The following is a 21,403-nucleotide window of genomic DNA, read 5'->3' as shown; positions in this document are numbered from 1 at the left end:
GTTTGGAGACTCATCAATTCTGCCAAAGGAATGCCCTCCTCGCCTCTTTCCAGATCTCCCGTACTTCAGTCCCGAGTTGGGGGCGGGGTTACAACGAGAGGGCCTACTCCCACATAGGAGGGGCGCCTCAGGTGCCGCCTCCCATTTCCTCGGGTTCTGGAGGCCTCGGACCAGGGTGCGTGCGCACGGCGGGGAGGGCCGGCGGCTATGACGTCACGGTAGGAAAGGGAGGGCCGGAGTGGGACTAGAGGAAAGCTATAGGGTTTGGGCTTGGGTCGCGTGACGCGGGGCTAAGAGTTGCATGTGTCCGGGGTTGTAGAGGCACTGAGACGAAACTTTTGTTCCGGGCTAGAGTGAAAGGGAGCACGATTCTGGGAGTGCCGGGTGGGGGCAGGGCGGGGCTAGCGAGGCCTCCCAAGGGGGCGGGGCTAGGGCGGTGCGCGCACGCGCAAACCTCATTTGGGGGCGGGTCTGGAGCTGGAGGAGCAGGAGCGAGGCGGGAGCTCCCCCACGAGGCCCTGCGTTCTAGCCCTCCGCTCGTTTGACAGAGGAGGAAACTGAGGATGGGTGCGGGGGAGCGGAGAAGGAAGCGAATTGCCTGAGGTTCCTCAGGGAGAAAGTGGCCATGAGGCCTCGTAGTATCTCCAATCTGGAGACTTCGCTGCAGCCGGGCTGTCCCCTGGTGGTGACCCAAGGGCTTCGCTCACGTGGGCTCCGCGGACTTTGCGAGCTGAGCCCACCTGCCCTGCGCGGGCTGCTCCAGCCGAAGTGCAGCGAGCTTAGACCAGGCGGCCACCAGCGAGCCCACCTCGCATCTTAGAAGATCCCAATCAGGGGATGGATGATGGAAGACCCTACTTGAGCTCCCAGGAGGTCTTTTTAGGGCTATCTGGGTTGCTCCCTGTCTCCTCCGGGGTGCCTCTTTCTAGCCCTGGAGGCGGCTAGTCCCATAAGCTTTGATTCTCCTCTAGAAGATGAAGAAATTGGGTCTCAGGGAGAATAACTTGCCCAACGTGCCAATGAGGCTTACAACAGAATTTTTTTGTACCGGGTTCACCGCTTTCCGCCCACCATACCTGGCTCTACCTGGAATAGGGCTTCATTCCTTCACCACTAACTTGACGCTTCAGCAATGTTTTCTTAAGATCTGGTCACTCTTCTCGCTGGAGAAAAATAATAGAAATCGCCTCCCTCCTTTCATGGATACAGGCTTGTGTAAAAATGACACGTTTATAGAAAGCATATAACCTTTGCAAATAAGCACAATAAATATGGTGATAGGGATAATTTCACCTTGCCCATGATTGTTCAACCAACTGAGGAAAGATAGTAATAATTGCTAACATTCACATAGTGCTTTAAGATTCAGACTAATTTTGAGTCTGGAAACATGGTACACTAGTTAGATGTAGTTTTGCACTCGATGTTGAGTGTGGCTATTAAAAAAAAAAAGGGACCAGTATGGTTTAGATTCTTTAGGATATTAAGAATGAACAATTCATTTCATTTTCACATAACTATTCCATGCTTTGTGCTAAGTGCTAAGAATACAAAATGAAAAATGAAAGGGGTTCCTGCCCCTAAGGAGCTCATGTTCTACTGAGGAGAGCAAGGGAGTAAGTTTTCCTTGAGGGGATGAGGCTGATTCAGTACCTCTAACCAGTATTGTACATCTAGTTATATCTCTCCTGGACTAATGAGGCTGTTCTATGTTGAAATGGAATTTTGAACTTTCTTATTAAATCTATTTAATATAAGAGATAACTAAATGGAGAATAAATAGATTCTTTGCCTATTTTTAAATTGGAGAAGTTTGAACAAGATATTAGCGTGGATAGAAATATTTGCATATTGCTCTTCCCAGTGCAAGGTTGGGTGAATGGATATTCTCTTACAGATGGAAGAACTTCAGCATGGTCTGCTGATCCAGCCATGGTCATGGCTACAACTTTCAGAAGAATCGCTCTTGGCTAAGGCCTATATTACTACACACAAGGGCTATGCCCTTCTTCTCTCTGACCTTCAATATGTGTGGCATGAGGAAGTCGACACAAGTGTGGTCAGCCTACGGGCCAAGGTAAATGTGAGTGGAAGGAATGGGAGAATACAGTTCATTCTCTATCCAGCAAAGCCCCAGGGGCATATCCACTGAATTGCTAAGGAGAATTGATGTTAATGGAATATAGAAAGAACCCTGCACTTGAAAACAAGACATTTCAGATTTGGTCCCTGCCCTGCTGCTAGCTAGCTTAGTCACTTTTTTTTTGTAATTAGGGTTTTTATTTTGTTTTTATTTTTATTTTTTTATTCATACAAGTTTTATTTTTTAAGCCAAACTTTTTTAAATTTTGAATATTTTCCCATAGTTACATATTTCATGTTCTTTCCCTCTCCCCCAAACCCCTCCAACCCCTCTTAGCGTCAACGCACAATTCCACTGGGTTTTACGTGTATCATTGATCATAGCTTAGTCACTTTGGACAAATTATTTAACCTCTCTGCTTTCTCATCTATAAAATGGAAGAATTAGATTACCTTAGTGCTAAGGTCTCTTCTGATACTGAAATTCTATGGTTCTGTTTTTGTTTTTTTCATAATTCAGCATTGAAATTTTTCTGCCCGGCATTAAAGGCTCTGTACAACCTGATGCTACCCTGCCTTTGCTGTCACATCTCATACTTCTTACCTTCCTATATGCTACATACCTGCCACATTAAGCTTTATGATTGAGGTTTCAATCCTAACTCTGTGATTGTGGCAAGTCACATTCTTTGAGCTTCAATTTCCTCATCTTTCAAATGTGGATTTGAATTATATGGTCTATAACAGCATTGGTGAAATATTTTTTTAATTAAAAAATTTTATTTTATTTTGAATACTTTCCCATGGTTACATATTTCATGTTCTTTTCCTCTCCCCCAAACCCCCCCTCCCCCCCAACCTCCTTGTAGCTGACTCTCAGTTCCACTGGGTTTTACATGTATCATTGATTAAGACTTAATTCCATATTATTGATAGTTGGACTAGAATTATTGTTTAGCATCTACCTCCCCAATAATATCCCCATCAGCCCATATGTTCAAGCAGTTGTTTTTCTTCTGTGTTTCCACTCCTGTAGTTCTTCCTCTGATTGTGGATAACGTTTTTTTCCATAAATCCCTCAGAATTGTCCTGGTGCATTGCTGCTAGTAGAGAAGTCCATTACATTCAATTGTACCACAGTATATCCATCTCTGCTCCTTTTGCTCTTCATCAAATCCTGGAGGTCTTTCCAGTTCACATAGAAATGCTCTAGTTCCTTATTCCTTTTAGCACAATAGTATTCCATCACCAGCAGATATCACAATTTGTTCAGCCATTCCCCAATTGAAGGACATTCCCTCATTTTCCAATTTTTTTGCCACCACAAAGAGTGCAGCTATAAATATTTTTGTACAAGTCTTTTTCCTTATTATTTCTTTGGGGTATAAACCAAGCAGTGCTATTGCTGGATCAAAAGGCAGACAGTCTTTTAAAGCCCTTTGGGCATAGTTCCAAATTGCCATCCAGAATGGTTGGATCAATTCACAACTCTACCAGCAGTGTATTAATGTCCCAATTTTGCCAAATCCCATTATTTACTTTACATTTTGTAATTTTTTCTAACTCTTACTTGGTTTTAAAATCTTTCCTTTCCCAGAGATCTGACATATATACTATTCTGTGCTCACCTAATTTACTTATAGTTTCCTTCTTTATATTCAAGTCACCCATGTATAGGGTGTGAGATGTTGATCTAGATCTAGGCCCAATCTCTCCCATACTGTTTTCCAACATTGGTGAAGTATTGGCATGCATTCTGCCCTGGCATGGGGTTGCTGTTCTTCCTGGCCCTTGAGGACATTTTTTTGCGTGCCCCATCCCTCTATTCAGCCTTCTAAAGCAAGCACTTCCTCCTTCCACTCTCTTGGGTACTGTGGGGGACTCCAGGATAGCTTGAACTTGCCCTCTGGGCATGGGAACTTGAAAACCTTCACCAACTCTGGTCTACAAGGTCCCTTCCAACCCTGAATTATGTTATGATTCTGGGATCTCCCTGATTTCTGCCTCCTTGGCTTTGCTAATAGTGTTCTTGCCAGAAATGTCCATTCTTTTTCTTTTTCTGTCAATTACCTACCCATCCATTAAAGTCCAGATGAAATGCTGTCTCCATGAAGTTTTCCGTGTTCTCCCTAATCAGTGATGATATTTTTAGTTAAAAAATATTAAGTGCCTACCAAATGCAGGACACTGTGCTACCAGTGAAGAGTAGAAGGAAGAAATAAAACCATTTTTTTTAGCCCTTTACATTCTGTCTGAGAATCAATACTAAGTACTAGTTCAAGAGAGTAGGCAATTGTTCAAGGGACTAGGCAATTGGGGTTAAGTGACTTGCCAAGGTCATGCAACTAGGGAGTATCTAAGGCCAGAATTGACCTCCCATCTTCAGGCCTCAATTTTTGTTCACTGATCTGCCTAGCTGGCCCCTAACCACTTATTCTTAATGAGCTTACATTCCTATGGGAAGATAGAACATGTACATTTAACTGTTCTTACTTTGTTTCTCCCATTCTCCAATAGAATTTTTTTTTTTTTTTTGCAGAAGAGGGGTAAGGGCTAGGCCAGTGATTTCCAAAGTGGGCACCACCGCCCCCTGGTGGGTGCTGCAGCAATCCAGGGAGGCGGTGATGGCCACAGGTGCATTTATCTTTCCTATTAATTGCTATTAAAATTAAAAAAATTAATTTCCAGGGGGCTAAATAATATTTTTTTCTGGAAAGGGGGCAGTAGGCCAAAAAAGTTTGGGAACCACTGGGCTAGGCAATAGGGGTTAAGCGTCACACAGCTTAGAAGTGTCTGAGGTCAGATTTGAATCCAGGACCGCCCATCTCTAGGCTTCGTTCTCAATCCACTGATAGCACTAGCTGCTTCCTGAGAATGGGGTCTTAAACTCCAGAGATGTGACTCTTAAGAATATAATTTCAAGTATCTGTGACAGGAAGATTTGGGTGATGTTTTGGGCAAAGAGGCTTTTTCCAGCAGTCCTCAGATTACATCATGCTTTCGTATAGTGCTTTACTGCTTGCTAAGTACTTTCACATGTTACCTTATTGGATATTTTTAACACTAATGGATGGTAAGGAAGGAGCCAGTAAAAACAACCACCTACCACCGCCATAAGGCCAGTCACATAAGACTAAAAAGAGTAACCAGTGTTTTATGTTTGGAGCATTGTCCTGGGCCACTCTGCTTTGCTCTTGAAGAACGTTCCACAATTTCTGTATCTCTTCTGCTCTTTTTATAGGAGCTGAACAAACGACTGAGTGCAACTCCTTCTGCCTTCCTCTCCCACCTAAAAGACCTCATGTGTACCTTGTTGGAAGGTTCAGCTGATACCAGAGGAGCCACTTTCTCTTGCGAGCATATGCCAGATGGACTGACACTACGTGTTCGGAGTGATCTCTCCGGTCTACCCTTTCATTGGAACTTCCACTGTACCTTGGCTAGTTCTTCCCTGGTGAGTGCAGAATAGGAACTAGGTCTTCTTTAATCTATGGAATTCTCTTATTGGAGGAAAGGACTTTTTATTGGGGAAAAACACCAGAAATATTGTTCCTCCACCTCACTAAAACTTTTTTTTCTTTAGAAAGCTATGTGAGAGGCAGACTCGATTTCCTTTTTCTTTTTCTTTTTCTTTTTTTTTGGAGATAACTACATTTTATATTTTTTTTGATCCAACTTTATAGATTAAATTTTTTAATTTTAATAACAAATTTTCCACATGAATGTTCTGAAGTTATGTAATCCAAATTGTCTTCCCTCCCTTTGCCCCCTCTCAGAGCTGGCAAGCAATTCAATCTGGTTTATACATGTATTATCACACAAAACGTTTTCATATTATTCTTGTTTATAAGTGAGTAATCTTATAACACCAAAACCTTAAAACAAATACCCAAGTAAACAAGTGATAAATCATATTCTTCCATCTGCATTCTTACTCCAATAGTTCTTTCTCTGGAGGTGGATAGCATTCTTTGTCTTAAGTCCCTCAGAATTGTTCTGGACCATTGCACTGCTGTCAGTAGCAAAGTCTTATCACATTTGATTGTTCCACAATATTGCTGTTTCTGTGTACAATGTTTTCCTGGTTCTGCTTATTTCATTCTGCATCAGTTCACATAGGTCTTTCCAGCTCTTTCTGAAATCATCCTGTTCATCATTCATTATAGCACAATAATATTCCATCATCGTCATACACTACTACAATTTGTTCAGCCATTCCCCAATTAAGAGACAGTTCTTTAGTTTCCAATTCTTTGCCACCACAAAGAGAGTGGCTATAAATATTTTTGTACAAACAGGTCTTCATTTTTTTTTTTTTTAAATCTCTTTTGGGATACCAACCTAATAGTGGTATTCCTGGATCAAAAGGTATGCAGTCTTTTATAGCTCTTTGGGCATAATTCCAAATTGCTCTCTGGAATGGTTGGATCAGTTCACAACTCTACCAGCAATACATTAATGTCCCAATTTTACCTCCAACATTTATCATTTTCCTTTACTGTCATATTGGCCAATCTGATAGGTGTGAGGTGGCCCCTCAGAATTGTTTTGATTTGCATTTCTTTGAGAGAGCTTTACATTTTTTCATATGATTATTGATAGCTTTGATTTCTGCATCTGAAAACTGCCAATTCATATTCTTTGACCAATTTTCAATTGCAAATGACTTCGATTCTTATAAATATGACTTAGTTCTTTATATATATGATATATATATATACACATATATATATATTCTTCATCAGAGAAATTTATTATGAAAAAATTTTCCCAGTTTGTTGTTTCCCTTCTAATCTTATTTGCATTGGCTTTATTTGTGCAAAACCTTTTTAATTTGATACCATCAAAATTATTCATTTTAGGGGACAGCTAAATAACTCAGTGGATTGAGAGCCAGGCCTGGAGACAGGAGGTCCTGGGTTCAAATCTGACCTCAGACCAAGTGACCTTGGGCATATCACCCATTGCCTAGCCCTTACCACTCTGTCTGCCTTGAAACCAATACATAATATTGATTCTAAGGCAGAAGGAAAGGTTGTTTTTTTTTTTTTTTGAATCTTTTTAAATCTTGTAATGTTCTTTATCTCTTGTTTGGTCACAAATTCTTCCCTTCTCCATAGATCTGACAAGTAAACTCTTCTGGGTTCCCCTAATTTACTTATAATATCACTCTTTATGTTTAAATGATATCTCCATTTTAACTTTATTTTGTATGGGGTATGAGATAGTGATCTAAACCTTATTTTTGCCAGACTGTTTTCAATTTTTCTAGCAGTTTTTGTCAAATAATAAGTTCTTATCCAAAAAGCTGGGATCTTTGGGTTTATCAAACACTAGATTGCTGAGTTCATTTACCCCTAATCTATTCCATTGATCTACCCTTCTATTTATTAACCAGATTGTTTTGATGATCACTGCTTTATAGTACAATTTGACATCTGGTTACTGGTAGGCCACTATCCTTCACTTTTTTTCATCAGTTCCCTTGATATTCTTGATCTTTTGTTCTTCCAGATGAGTTTTGTTATTATTTTTTCCTAGTTCTATAAAATAGTTTTTTGGTAGTTTGATTGGTATGGCACTGAATAACTTAAAATTAATTTAGATAGGATTGTCATTTTTATTATATTAGTTTGGCCTACCTATGAATAATTAATATTTTCCAGTTGTTTAGATTTAACTTTATTTGTGTGAAGAGTGTTTTGTAATTGTATTCATAAAAATATGGAATGCTTCATGAATTTGCATGCCATCCTTGTGCAGTGACCATGCTAATCTTCTCTATATTGTTCCAATTTTAGTATATGTGCTGCCAAAGCAAGCACTCCTTTTTTTCTTTTGATGTAACAGTGTCACTTTATCAAAGAAGATAATTTAGGTTTGAAATTATTATACATTTGCCCCCAGAGATCCAATTTTATGAAAGATTACATGTAAAAATATACAAAAATGTACAAAAGCTACAAGTCCAAGTGCATGCAATGATTCTTTTTCATGAATATTCTTCTTTTTAATTCTTACCTTCTGTTTTAAAATTGATACTAAATATTGGTTCTGTGGTAGAAGTGCAATAAGGGCTAGGCAACTGGGGCTAAGTGACTTGCCTGGGGTTGCACAGCTCTTTAGGAACCACACATCTTAAATAAAATTCAACTTTACACCAAGACACCAAATATGAGAACTTTATTTTTGAACCATGTGTGTATTGCTAAGCTTGACACTCTTAGGACAAAATAGATTTTCTCATTCAGAGCCCCAAAATATAGGCAGACTCTAAAAGTATAACAGAAACACTTCCACACACTTATTTCAGTAATCTGCTTTGTGCAGATATGTTTCCACTACATTCATAAAGTTTACTTTAGAAAGGGATATTTGGTCAACTGTGTAGCGGTCTGTAATTTCCCACTTTTGTTGACTTGGATTTTTTTATTTTAATTTTTTTCCAGATTATGTTGATAAAGTTTCTAATAATTATTTTCTGATTTTTGTAATCCATGCTCTCTGTCCCTTTCATTTCTCTCTTCTCCCCAAGAAGACAGGTAATGTGATATAGGTTGTACATATATTATCATATGATACATATATTTCCCTGTTCTTCATGTTATGAAACAAGACATATTGCTTACACTAGAGAAACATTAATGGAGGAAATAAAGTGAAGAATAGTACATTTCATTTTTTTTTTAAATTTTTTAAACCCTTAACTTCTGTGTATTGACTTATAGGTGGAAGAGTGGTAAGGGTAGGCAATGGGGGTCAAGTGACTTGCCCAGGGTCACACAGCTGGGAAGTGTCTGAGGCCGGATTTGAACCTAGGACCTCCCGTCTCTAGGCCTGGCTCTCAATCCACTGAGCTACCCAGCTGCCCCCAGAATGGTACATTTCAATCTGCATCTAGACTCCAAACTTTTTTTTTTTTTTTTGGAGAGAAATTGTGAAAAGTTTTTGAGGCTGGTTCTATTATTCTGGATTTTTATTAATGATCACATCAGTTTTGAATAGAGAATCTATGGACATGTAGGCTGCTCTGAATCCCATGAAATGCATGGTCAAATGGAAACACGATCAAAGGAATCAGTTCTTTATTTTTCATCATGAGTTGTAGGAGGTTCCTGATTGCAGTTTTGTCAGGGGGGCAGCCCAGTCTATGAGAGACTTGATTCTTGACCAGCACATTTTTCCCCCACAAAGGGAACACGATTTATGCCGATAGCTAGCATTTCTATAGCACTTTAAATTTGCAAAGCACATTACACAGGCCAGCTCATTTGATCTTCCTCACATAGCCCCATAGCCAATAGGGGTGCATCAGCTAGGAAATTTCTGAGGCCAGATGTCAAGTCGTTGCACCACCTGCTCATATCTCAGTGAAGCCCTTCCCCTGGGGCAGAGGATGATCATCCTAAGTCATTCTTGTTTCACAGATTTTCCATAAAGCTGCTGCCCAGCTTTAGGTCTTTTTACATTTGAGGCAGCGAGGTGAGAGATCTGGGTCAGCTCCATCCTCAGACACCTGCTGTGTGATTCTGGAATGTCATTTCAACCCCTGTCTTACTCAGTTTCTTCAACTGTGAAATGGAAATAATAATAGGATCTCTCTCACAGGATTGTCGTGAGGATCATAATAGGATAACATTTGCAAAGTGCTTAGTACAGAGGAAGTGCTTAATAAAGACTTTGTCTCTCCCTTTCATCAGAGATCTGGAGCTGCCCATTTACACATGTTATACTTATGTCTACAAAACCTCTGACTTCTTAGATTTTGGTGGCCTAAGATTTCCAGTGTGGAGTAATGTTTAGAGAATGTTATGTTGAAAAGATCCCCTTTGCCTTGAGATCACTAAAAGCTTTGATGATTTTCTTTGACCTGCTCTCACAATCTTTATCCTTTTTAACTCTGAACCCCAAAATATACACCGATGTAATTCAGTGGCAAATAGCTAGGTTGTACAGTGGATAGAGTGCCAGACTTGAAGTCGGGATGATGACTCTTCTTAAGCTCAGATCTGGCCTCAGACAGTTATTAGCTGTGTGATCCTGGACAAGTCACTTAACCTTGTTTGCCTCAGTTTCTCATCTGTAAAATGAACCAGAAAAGGAAATGGCAAACCACTCCAGTGTCTCTGCCAAGAAAATCCCACAAGGGGTCACAAAGAGTGAAACAACTAAATAACAAAAATTAATTGCCTGTGGGGCAGCTAGGTGGCTCCATGGATAGAAGAGCCCTGTGGGGAGATGGGAGGTTCTGGTTTTAAGTCTGACCTCAGATACTTCCTAGCTGTGTAACCCTGGGCAAGTCTCATAGCCCCCATTGCCTAGCCCTTAATGCTCTTCTGCATTGGAACTAATACACAGTATTGATTCCAAGATAGAAGGTAAGGATTAAAAAAAAAAAACCCAAATTAATTGGATTGGCTGACCATACAGCTGCATGCCATCACCTGGGTAATGGGCATTTTGGGGACATTGAGTTTTTCCTACATGGATTATTAGTCCATTTCTTTTGAATAATCATGTATTTCATTGAGGAGACCTTGAAACACTGTTAGCCCTGTGTCATCAGCAAACATGATTACATGGAGGATCTCTATGTCACCATTGCTCCTCCACATGGACTTGGTGTTGGCCATCCATCGTGACCGGGCAGATGCACACAGCTAATCTTAGCAAGTCTTTGAGGAGTCTGGCCTAATCTTAAAATAAGCAGAGGAAGACCTTTGTTGGAGGAGAGCCTTGTTAAGACCCCAAGCACTGTTGGATGACAGCTGGGGGGATCCCTTTTGGGGGCTGCTGGGACTCGTAGAGGTGGGAGCTGATGCAGAATGTTGGTGGGGAAGTTGGCCTGTTCTCACGTTCTCATTGGGAATGCTTCCAGGACCCACAGAGCTCATCCTCAGAAGAGTTTATAAAGGCAAAAAAGGTCTTTGATGGTCTCTTGATCAGCTTTCTTTTATCTGTAATTATTTTTGACTTACCTTTTTTTAAAGTATTGAATAACAGTTAAATTATAATCAGGAAAATATTTTGACTTGTGCCCATGCTTTTGTATTTTTAAAAATATTGCTTTTTATGGCATCTTTCTATAAAAACTCATATAAATATTTATGAATAATAATCATTTAGATATATATCTACTTCACTCAGCATTTTTTTTAATTTAGTTTTTTCTAAAACCCTTCCCTTCTGTCTTAGAATCAATACTGTAAATTGGTTCCAAGGTAGAAGAGTGGTAAGAGGTAGGCAATGGGGGTCAAGTGACTTGCCCAGGGTCATATATTGAGGAGATTTCTTTCTTTTTTTTCTTTTTTTAGTATTTTTTTAAACCCTTAACTTCTGTGTATTGGCTCCTAGGTGGAAGAGTGGTAAGGGTGGGCAATGGGGGTCAAGTGACTTGCGCAGGAACACACAGCTGGGAAGTGTCTGAGGCCAGATTCGAACCTAGGATCTCCCATCTCTAGTCCTGGCTCTCAATCCACTGAGCTACCCAGCTGCCCCCATTGAGGAGATTTCTGAGACCACATTTGAACCCAGGACCTTTAGTCTCTGGGCCTGGCTCTCTATCTGCTGAGTCACCAGGCTACCTCCTACTCAGCAGTCATAAAGCTCCAAGTTTCTGTCGTTTCCCCCCAGGGGACACCAGGGGGCACTGTTTGCTCAGGAATCCCCCACCGGAGGGAAGCCAGTTTCTGTTGCTTGAAGTTGCTGGGTCCACTGGAGGGGGTCTTTCATGGAGTGAGAAGAGTGAAGTGGCAGGGGCAGCTCACTCCCTGTAGAGCTGGAGGAGTTAGCTTTAAGTGCCAGCAGTAGGGATCCTTGTGTGAGGAAACCTTCATTATTTAAAAACACTCTCCTCCCCCCATATTTTAATGTCTGCTAATCCGTGGCATTTAATGGTGCTGGGTCAGCTTTCTAGGGAATCCAGGAGCTGCTTATGTATGTTACTGTATAGAAAAGTCCTGCTCTCATAAGCCAGTTCTGGTAGTTGGGCTTTGAGGTATAAGATTAGAAACTATATTCAGGAGTGAACAGGGAAATGAGTAGAACCAAGAGAACATCCTACTCAGCTGCAGATGTAGTTCTTAAAGAATAAATTGTGAATATTATCTCTAGAGAATGAACTGAAAAATGGAAACAGGAAAGATCTAATTTAAACATACATATCTGTCTCCAGAATGATGCCTGCTATGATGTGGGGGAGGCTGAGACACTTGTAAACAAATTCTACTTAAGAAAATGAAAAGGAACTATATTAAGTAAAGTTCCTTTATACCAGGGATGGAGGAGGTTTGGTGAACCCTTAAAATGAGTCTGTCCAAGGGATTTCTTGAACTTGAGGAAAGCCGAGAGTGCTGTCTTTCTCTTTCCATCTGTTGAATTTTTATCTCCTTATCTTTTTTTTTTTTTTAATTTTTATTTTTTTAAAACCCTTACCTTCCATCTTGGAGTCAATACTGTGTATTGACACCAAGGCAGAAGAGCGGTCAGGGCTAGACAATGGGGGTTAAGTGACTTGCCCAGGGCCACACAGCTGGGAAGTGTCTGAGGCCAGATTTGAACCTAGGACCTCCCATCTCTAGGGCTGGCTCTCAATCCACTGAACTACCCAGCTGCCCCCTCTCCTTATCTTTTTAAAGGAAAACTAAAATATCACCTTCTCCATAATCCTTCTTGATTCCCTTGTCAGTCAACCTCTTTCAAATCTCATAACATTTCTTTTAAACCCTTACCTTCTGTCTTAGAATTGTTACAAGTATTCCAAAGCAAATGAGCGATAAGGGCTAGGTGATTGGGGTTAAGTGGTTTGCTCAGGGTCATACAGCTAGAAGTGTATGAGGATTATAATAACATTTTATAACTTTCTCCTCAGTTTACTAGGTAGTATGGTGTAGTATAGTTAGTTGTTTATGTGCCCCCTATCCCATGTTTGTCAGTGTGGGAGATGTTCGTGAGAATGGGACCGTGTCTTAGTCAAATTGGGCATCTTCTCTGTCAGCTAGCATAGCACTCTGTACATAATATGCACTTAGGATGTTTTTTGCTAAATAAAGTAAGATGGTGGAACTGAGGGTCCCTGGCAAGGATGTGACAATGGCTGCCCTGCAGATGGTGTTCTGGTCTGCTTCTGGCTTCTGGGTACCATGAGGTCATATTTTCACCACTTAATAATAATTAACAACAACAATAATAATGCTAGCCTATGTTTATATAATGGTTTAAAGTTTATAAATAATTTTTCTGATCAGGACCTTTTGAAGTATAGTAAGTATAAGTATTATTTTCCTCCTTTTGCATTAGTTGAAAATGGGACTTAGGAGAATTATGTGGTTTGTTCTTGAACCCAAAGAACTGGAAAGGGCTGGAACTGGGATTTGAACATGAGTCTGGCTCTTGGCTTCAGCTATCGTTTTTTTACCAACTACCTAGTCTGTGGAAGATATTTTTTAGGGTAAATTAGAGAATAAAAAAAATTTCATTTTCAAAAGTCAGAAGAAAGGTCTAAAGGAAGAAGCCTTTCCATGCAGTTATTAGAAATCTTATTGTTACCAGCAGAATTTCTGGCAGGTCAGGTCCTGGAGTGTCAGTGATAGAGTTAGAGAATATTAAAAAGTAGCAATCTTTTCTAACCTGAAAAATCTTTTTAATTACTAAACACATCCCTCCTCCTTGCTATCATTTTTTCTTCTACAAGCATCCACTTTTTTATCTTTCTAATATCTGTCCTTAGCACTACAGTCTAGTTTACCGTCCCAGAATTTGCCTAAAAAATGTGTAAGGTTCTCAAAGGTTGTATCTCAAAATTTCCTTTTTCTTTTTCTTGGCCTTTTCAATGATTTTATAAGTTGTATGTCCTTTAGTAATAGCTGCCATATATATAGCTAAGCCTATATATATATATATATATACATATATATATATATATACACATTCCTATTTGGTCCTAATATATGAGCTATTATTACTTCATTTTATGGGAAAGGAAACAGAAGGAGTAAATGACTTGTTTGTGGTAACACTGTGAATCAAGAAGGTTCAGAGGTGAGATTTGAACTCAGACCTTACAGATTCAGGAATCAGGCATTCTTTTCACTATCTTATGCCCTCTGCTAGATTTTTATGGTTTTCCTTTTGTCCTTTTACAAATCTTTCCTTATTCTGTGGTTATTCCTCATCATTTTGTTTGGATGCCTCATTCTTCTTTCTCTTATTCTGTGCTTTTGGAGTGTATGAGGTGTTCAGGGAAGACTGGCTCATCTGGTGTGAAGGCTTGCCAAGCCATGTCAAGGCTTCCTTCCTCCTTTAATGCTCACCTGCTACCTTGCTCTCAACTGTATCTTCAAGAATCTGTAGCAGTGATGGTGGTGAACCTTTTAGAGACGATGTGCTGTGCCCTCCCCCCCTTTTTACCCTAGACAGGGAGGAAACTCTCCCCTTGGGCTGCTGGCAGAGAGGCGGGTGAAGTAAAAAAAATGTCCTCGGTGCTGTGAAGAGGGGGAAGGGAACAGCTACCCTGAGCCCCTCTGCCTTTCTAGTAATGAACTCTGGTGGGCGACAGCTCACATGCCCACAGAGAAGGCTCTGTGTGCCCTTTTTGCCACGTGTGCCATAGGTTCACCATCGAGGATCTATAGCATGAGCATTGGCCACATACCAGGAAACTGACTCAGCGAGCAGCAAAACTAGGTTGAGGGTAACTAGTAGGCCTCAAACCCATCTATGAGTTAGGAAAGTGTCTGCCCCAGGCTTGTGAGGATATCCTCCGGAGGAAGGGATGGATGAGAACAATTTGTTCCACTTGCCATGGAGCTGGCAGAAGCAGGCACTGTGTTCACTTAGAGCTTGATTAGACATTGAAGATGCCAAGGTCATCCACTGCATCCTGAGCCATTGCCAGTCATCTGGACTTTTGTCTTGCCCCTGAACTTGGATGACCCTGGCAGAGAGTGAAGCTGACGACTTTGTGCAATTCTTCCTTAAATCCAGTTTATGCTCAAGTCAAAAGACATCAGGTGATGTCATTTTAGGCCTCTGAACACAAAGGGAACCAACTAACCAATCAACCAACCATTCTATGCTTTTGCATTAAGGTTTTTAAACTATCTTCTTGTTGTTCTAAAGTCCTAGTTCTATGTAAATGACATGCAAGAATCAAAGAATTTTAAGATTAACAGCAATCTAGTCCAATTACCTGAAAAAAAATTAATCCTTCTACAACATATCTGACAAGTCCTCATCTAGCCTTTGTTTGAAGACCTTATTGAGGAAGAATCTACCTCCTGAAGCAATCCAAATTTTATATGACTGTAATTATTAGGAAGTTTTTCTTGACATCAACCTAGATTTGTCACTTTGCAAATTCTTCCTGTTGCTTATAATATATATTTCCCTTGGGGCCAACAGAGTACATATAACCTCTCTTTTATTTGAAAGTCCTTTATACTTTATGAGTAGCTAGGTGGCACAATACATAGAATGACAGTCCTGGAGTCAGAAGACTCCTTTTCCTGTGTTCAGATCTGGCCTCAGACATTTAATAGCCGTGTGACCCTGGACAAGTCATTTACACTATTGGTCTCAGTTCCTCATCTGTAAAATAAGTTGGAGAAGGAAACGGCAAACCGTTTTGTATCTTTACCAAGAAAACCCCATTAAGGGTCACAAAGAATCAGACACAACTGAGAATGATTGAACCATAACAAAGATACTTCAAAATAGTTGTCATGTTTCCCCTTAATCTTCTCTAGGCTAACCAGTCCCAGTTCTTTGACTAATCCTCATTTGATGTGGACTTGAGGATATTCTCCATTCTGTGTTTCTGTGAACATTCTCCAGCTTTTCAATATTCTTCCTAAAACTTTGTTGCCCAGAACTAAATACAATACTCCAGACATGGCCTTATTAGAGCATAGCATGGTGAAATTCTCACCTCTTATTCTTGAAAGTATTCCTATCTTAATTCAGAGAAAGTCATACTAATGTTTTTGGCTGAAATACTGACTTTTAGTAATGTAATTTTTATTCTACTAATAACCTCAGATCTTTTTTGGACAAAATACTATCAAAACACATCTCCTCTATATCCTACTTATGAAGTTGGTATTTTTTAATTTGAATGTAAGATTTTACATTTTTCCCTATTAAATTTCTTCTTAAATTCAGCCTAATGTTTTATCTTTTTGGATTCTGATTCTGTCATTGCTGTGTTGCTTCCTCCCTCTGCTGTCTGGGGCAAGGTGAGGGGTCGGGTTGCAGCACTCAGCCTCTGGTGGGGGGCATGGCACTTGGTATCTAAAAGGTTTGCCATCACTGCTCCATACCCTCTTATCCTGTAGAGCTCTTGTCAAAAATTTCCCATGAATCTATAAAGGATCTATACAATGTGCTAAAGGCCTTTGTCTGAGGCTTTTAAAAAAATCTTGTCTGTATGCTACTTGTGTTGCTATTTGTTTTGCCTATTTTCAGATTGAGTATGCCCTCAATAATATTTTTACTTCTTACATTAGAAGTGATTTTTTTGGTAATGTACCATATCTTGTTTTAACCTGCTATGTATCATTTTATTGCCTTTGGAATTGTTTATAATTTTATTCTTTAATTATTGTGTTCCATAATTTGCAACCAATTAGGAGTATATTGGTGTTAAAAAGATGGGTTTTTGCAATAGGGAACACTTTGAGATTATTAGAAGTACTACACTAATTGGTTTTTCTGACTTAGTGTCTTTACATAGTTGTGAAAGTGATTTTTCTAAAGTGTAGGCCTGACCATTTGATTCCTTTATTCACTAAACTTCAGTAAACCTCTTTTCCCTCTCAGATCAAACATAAGCTTCTCTTTTCAGTTAAAAAAATTATCCTGAATTTAACAAATGAGCATTTTACATACAAAATAGAGCAAATAATGAGAATCATACCACGAAAGTGCAGATTTCTGTTACATGCTACAAAGCTGTCAAATGCAGTTTGCTGCCCACAAAACTCCCCAGTGGGGTCCAAACTAGATTAAAATGTAATTGGGAAGTATTTTGACAGAATAATAAAAAATACAACATGAGAGATAATGTTTGTCATTTCCTTCTCCAGCTGATTTTACTGATAAGGAAACTGAGGGAGACAAAGGGTAAATGACTTGCCCAGCCAGGATCACACAGCTGATAAGTATTTGAGGCTAGATTTGAACACAGATAAATCTTCCTGACTCTAGACCTTGATTTCTATTCACTGTGCCACCTGTCTGCCCCATAGAATACTATTGCTCCTTGAGAAACATGGAGATGAAACCTGGGGAGATATGTGTGAACTAATGCAGAGCAAAGTTAATACAACTAGGTATTATGATATAAACAACTATAAAAACCAACAACTTTGAAAGTTAAGATCCCTGGTCAATTCAGGGTCCAGGTGTTGCCTGATGTAACATGCTATTCACCTCCTGACAGAGATAAGATGTGCTAAGGACACCAACTGAGACATACATTTTGGAGACTTGGCCAGTGAGGGAATTAGTGTTACTTTTACAGCTGTGTATTATAGTGGTTTGTTTCATTTTGTTTTTCTTTTTTAGTGGTGGTGGTGGAGAGAGATATAGTGTATTTTTGCTCATTATAAAATGATAAAAGTATATCTCTTTCTATACCTTGTGTTCATCATTTCTGTTAGGAGGTGAGTAAATACTTTCTCATGGGTCCTCTGGAGACATGGTTGACTGTTACACTGATAAGAGTTCTTAAGTCTTTCTTTTTTATCTAGACATCTAGTTTATTTTGTTCTTAAATCTCATAAAGGTGTTTTTGTTTTTATTTTTACAATGTTGCTGTCCTTGTTTCTGGTTTTATTCACTTCACTGTGAGTTAGTTCATACTGCTCAGGTTTCTCTGAAAGATCCTCCCTTTCAGTTCCTACTTTAGGATCAGGAAGTTTGTTTTCCTTATGACTCTTCCCCTTCCCAGTATTATCCTTCTTCTTATGCCTCCCCAACCCCCTTCACTGCTTGTTTCTTCCTGTTGAGTTTGATGTATTTTTACACCAACTTTATGTGTACAAACCTTCCTTTATCCAGTTTAGATGAAAATGAGGTTCATCTAATGTCTGTTTCTCCAACTTTTCTGCTGTTTTGCATCCTCTTCTCATATGCTTAAAAAAAAACCAAACTCTTGCCTTCCATCTTAGAATCAATACTAAGGTATTGGTTCTGAAGCAGAAGAGTGGTAAGAAGTAGGCAATGGTGGGGGAGGTGGGGAAGTGCCTTGTCTAGGGTCATACAGCTAGGAAGTGTCTGAGGACAGAAATACCATGTTTCACCCCATTCTTCCTCTTTTCTAGGGGACAGGAATCGGGAAAGGAATAACCATTTATATAGAATCTACTATGCATCATGCACTGTACTAAGTGCTTTTTGTAAATGCTATTTCATTTGATCCTCATAATAATCCTGGGAGGTAGGTGCAGTTATTACTCCCATTTTAAAGTTGAGGAAACTGAGGAAGACAGAGATTTAAGTGACTTGTCCGGGATCTCACAGCTAGTAAGTGAGGCTGAATTTAAACTCAGTTCTTCCTGACCCTAGCTCTTGATCCACTGCACCACTTATCTCCCTCTTATAGTATTTGTAGTGCAGAGGTGCAATCAACCCTGCAAAAGGCTAACTGCAGAATTTATGGCAGTGGAGAGGGTTTAGAACCCTGACTAGCAGCAGTTGATCCCGGAGGCTTGGTCAGAGTGAAGGGGCCAACTGAGCTCGGTCTTTGGGCTGAAACCTGGCCTTGGATCTGTGCCTTTTCTCTTGAGATTTTGTAGCTTAGCTAATTCCTCTGAATCTCACTGACCTTCCCTATTTCAATCCCCATTTCCTTTCCCGATTTCCTGTGGGTTTTGGGAGAAGGGTGGATTTGGGTGGTAGCAATCAAACTTTGAAGACTTAGGTTTTCCCCATAGTCAAGTAGGGCTTACCCTTGATACAAATTATCTCCTGATTCATTGTGTATAACTTCCCTAACCTTAAAGGCAACAAAGCCTCTCAGGGCTGAGTGGGAGCAGGCTCTTGCTCAGTCCGCCCCATTCCTGTGTCCCTCCCCCACCTGGAGCTTCTCCCTAGGCGGTTGTTAGAGAAACCTTGTATTCCTCTGTCCTTTATAATCAATCCTAAAACTTAATAAACCCTGTTGTTATTTAATCAAACCTTTTGCTAAATCATTGGTTGAATGATAAAAGAGGGATAAGGAGAGAAAGGAATAGTTTCTCTCTGGTTTCTGAGGGGAGTTGGAGGCGTCCATCTTGGAGGAAGTGGCAGTCTCTATACTTCCTCTGAGAAGCCCGTCTATTTCACAGACAGGGCAGAGCCCTGGGATTCTGTCTGTGTGAACCTGAGAAACTGACTAGAAAGCCCTCTAGTTAATTTCAAACCATTTCTGACTGGCCCTGACCTTTGTCTGTAGAAGTGCCCTTCCTACCTGGAGGGCTCAGCCTGTTTCCCTTCAGTGTCCTCTGTCTCAAGCCTGTGTACCCACTCTGTGCCTCCCTGTTGCAGCTGCCTGTCCAACTACCTCATCCTCTCCCCTTGCTGCTCATTATACTTCAACGTCTTATATTTCCCTAAACTCAGCCATTCCCTTACATCTCTCCTACCACCTCAACTTACTACCTCCACTATTGCACCCTCCTTTCCCACCTACTGACTTAGGGACCCACAAACCCCATCCACTTGCTTTATTCCCTTATTACATATTCTTAAAATGTAAAAAGACCTAAAGGAAATCTTCCAGCATGCTGGGCAGCAGCTTTATGGAAAATTTGTGAAACAAGAATGACTTAGGACAGTGATGGGCAAACTACGGCCCTCGGGCCAGTTGCGGCCCCCTGAAATGTTCTATCCAGTCACAAGACATTATTACTGATCTGATGAATACAATAAGTAGGAGACAATACAATGAAACTTCGAAAGAGTTGCCTTAGAAACAGACTGACAGACGAGCATTTCCTTTCCTTTGGCCCCCTCTTTAAAAAGTTTGCCCATCACTGACTTAGGATGATCATCCTCTGCCCCAGGGGAAGCAACTCAATGAGGTCTCATCTTCACTGAGATATGAGCAGGTGGTGGGATAACTTGACATCTGGTCTCAGAAATTTCCTAGCTGATGTGACCCTACTGGCTAGGAAACCTCTCTTAGAATCATCCCTGCTCAGTCGCAGTCTGATGTTGGATTTGAATGCAGATCTTCCAAACTGTAGATCTAGCAATCTGCCTACTGTGTCATTTAGCTGTACCACACCAAGTACCAGTATATCCCCCTTCTTGCCTTTACCCCTTTGTCCTCATTTTGAACCCCAAGGACCTCTGGTTTTCTTATTTAACTCTCTTAATACCTTTTGAAGACATTTATGATTTTGAAGAGATACTTGTTTCTTTTCCCACTATTAGAATGTTAGTACTTACATCATCATATGCCTCCTTCCAGTTGCTCAAATAATATTTATTGATTCTTGCGTTTGTATTAACAAGGGCCTACTTAGCTTTGGTCTTTTCATCAGAAATGCTTGAAATTCTTATATTCCTCTAAAGATTCTTTCCCTCCCCCACTCCCCTTCTAGGTAGGATTATATTTAGCATTGCAGAGTAAATTATTCTTGGTTATAAGCTTGTATTGTTTGCCTTTTGGAATATTATATTCCAAAATCCCTTCTGATTTATAGTAGAAGCTGCCAGGTTATTATGTGACACTTTCTGTAGTCTCTTAATACTTGAACTTTTTGGATGCTTGCAGTTTTTTTTCTTTAATGTGGAATCTCTAAATTTTGGCCATAATAGTCCTGAGACTTTGGGGACCCATTTCAAGATATAATTTGTAGATTTTTAAAAATTTTATTTAATTGATTAATTAAGAAAAATTTTCTATGGTTACATGATTCATGTTCTTTCTCTCCCTTACCCCCCACCCCCGTCCTGTAGCCAACACACAATTCCACTGGGTTTTACATGTGTCATTGATCAGGACCTATTTCCATATTATTGATATTTGCACTAGGGTGATCATTTAGAGTCATTATCCCCAATCATATCTCCATTAATCCATAGATCAAGCAATTGTTTTTCTTCTATGTTTCTACTCCCACAGTTCTTTCTCTGGATTTGGTTAGTGTTCTTTCTTATAAGTCCCTCCGAGTCATCCTGGATCATTGCATTGCTGCTAGTAGAGAAGTCCATTACATTTGATTGTCCCACAGTGTATCAGTCTCTGTGTATAAGGTCCTCCTATTTCTATTCTTTTCACTCTGCATCAATTCATGGAGGTTGTTCCAGTTCACATGGAATTCCTCCAGTTCAT

At 40.0% G+C, this 21,403-nt stretch overlaps 1 protein-coding gene and 1 non-coding gene across 2 annotated transcripts in view; one reads left to right on the top strand and one right to left on the bottom strand.

Moving 5' to 3' along the window:
• Positions 1 to 193: 193 nt before the first annotated feature.
• The window catches only part of NHEJ1 (non-homologous end joining factor 1), a 129,413-nt gene continuing 108,203 nt past the window's right edge, over positions 194 to 21,403 (top strand). Inside the window, exons 1-3 of the mRNA XM_044670755.1 lie at positions 194 to 218; positions 1,898 to 2,077; positions 5,324 to 5,536. Of these exons, the coding sequence (XP_044526690.1) occupies positions 1,898 to 2,077; positions 5,324 to 5,536 (393 nt within the window). The 5' untranslated portion in view covers positions 194 to 218. The remainder of the gene's footprint in view (positions 219 to 1,897; positions 2,078 to 5,323; positions 5,537 to 21,403) is intronic.
• Positions 7,801 to 7,907, bottom strand: LOC123243327. Its single transcript, XR_006505875.1, has one exon. It is a non-coding gene; the product is annotated as a U6 spliceosomal RNA (small nuclear RNA).

The sequence above is a fragment of the Gracilinanus agilis genome, chromosome 3 (assembly GCF_016433145.1).
Source record: "Gracilinanus agilis isolate LMUSP501 chromosome 3, AgileGrace, whole genome shotgun sequence".
Classification (NCBI taxonomy): Eukaryota; Metazoa; Chordata; class Mammalia; order Didelphimorphia; family Didelphidae; genus Gracilinanus; species Gracilinanus agilis.
The sequence above is the reverse complement of the archived record's forward strand: the minus strand, read 5'-3'. Positions and strand labels throughout refer to the sequence as shown.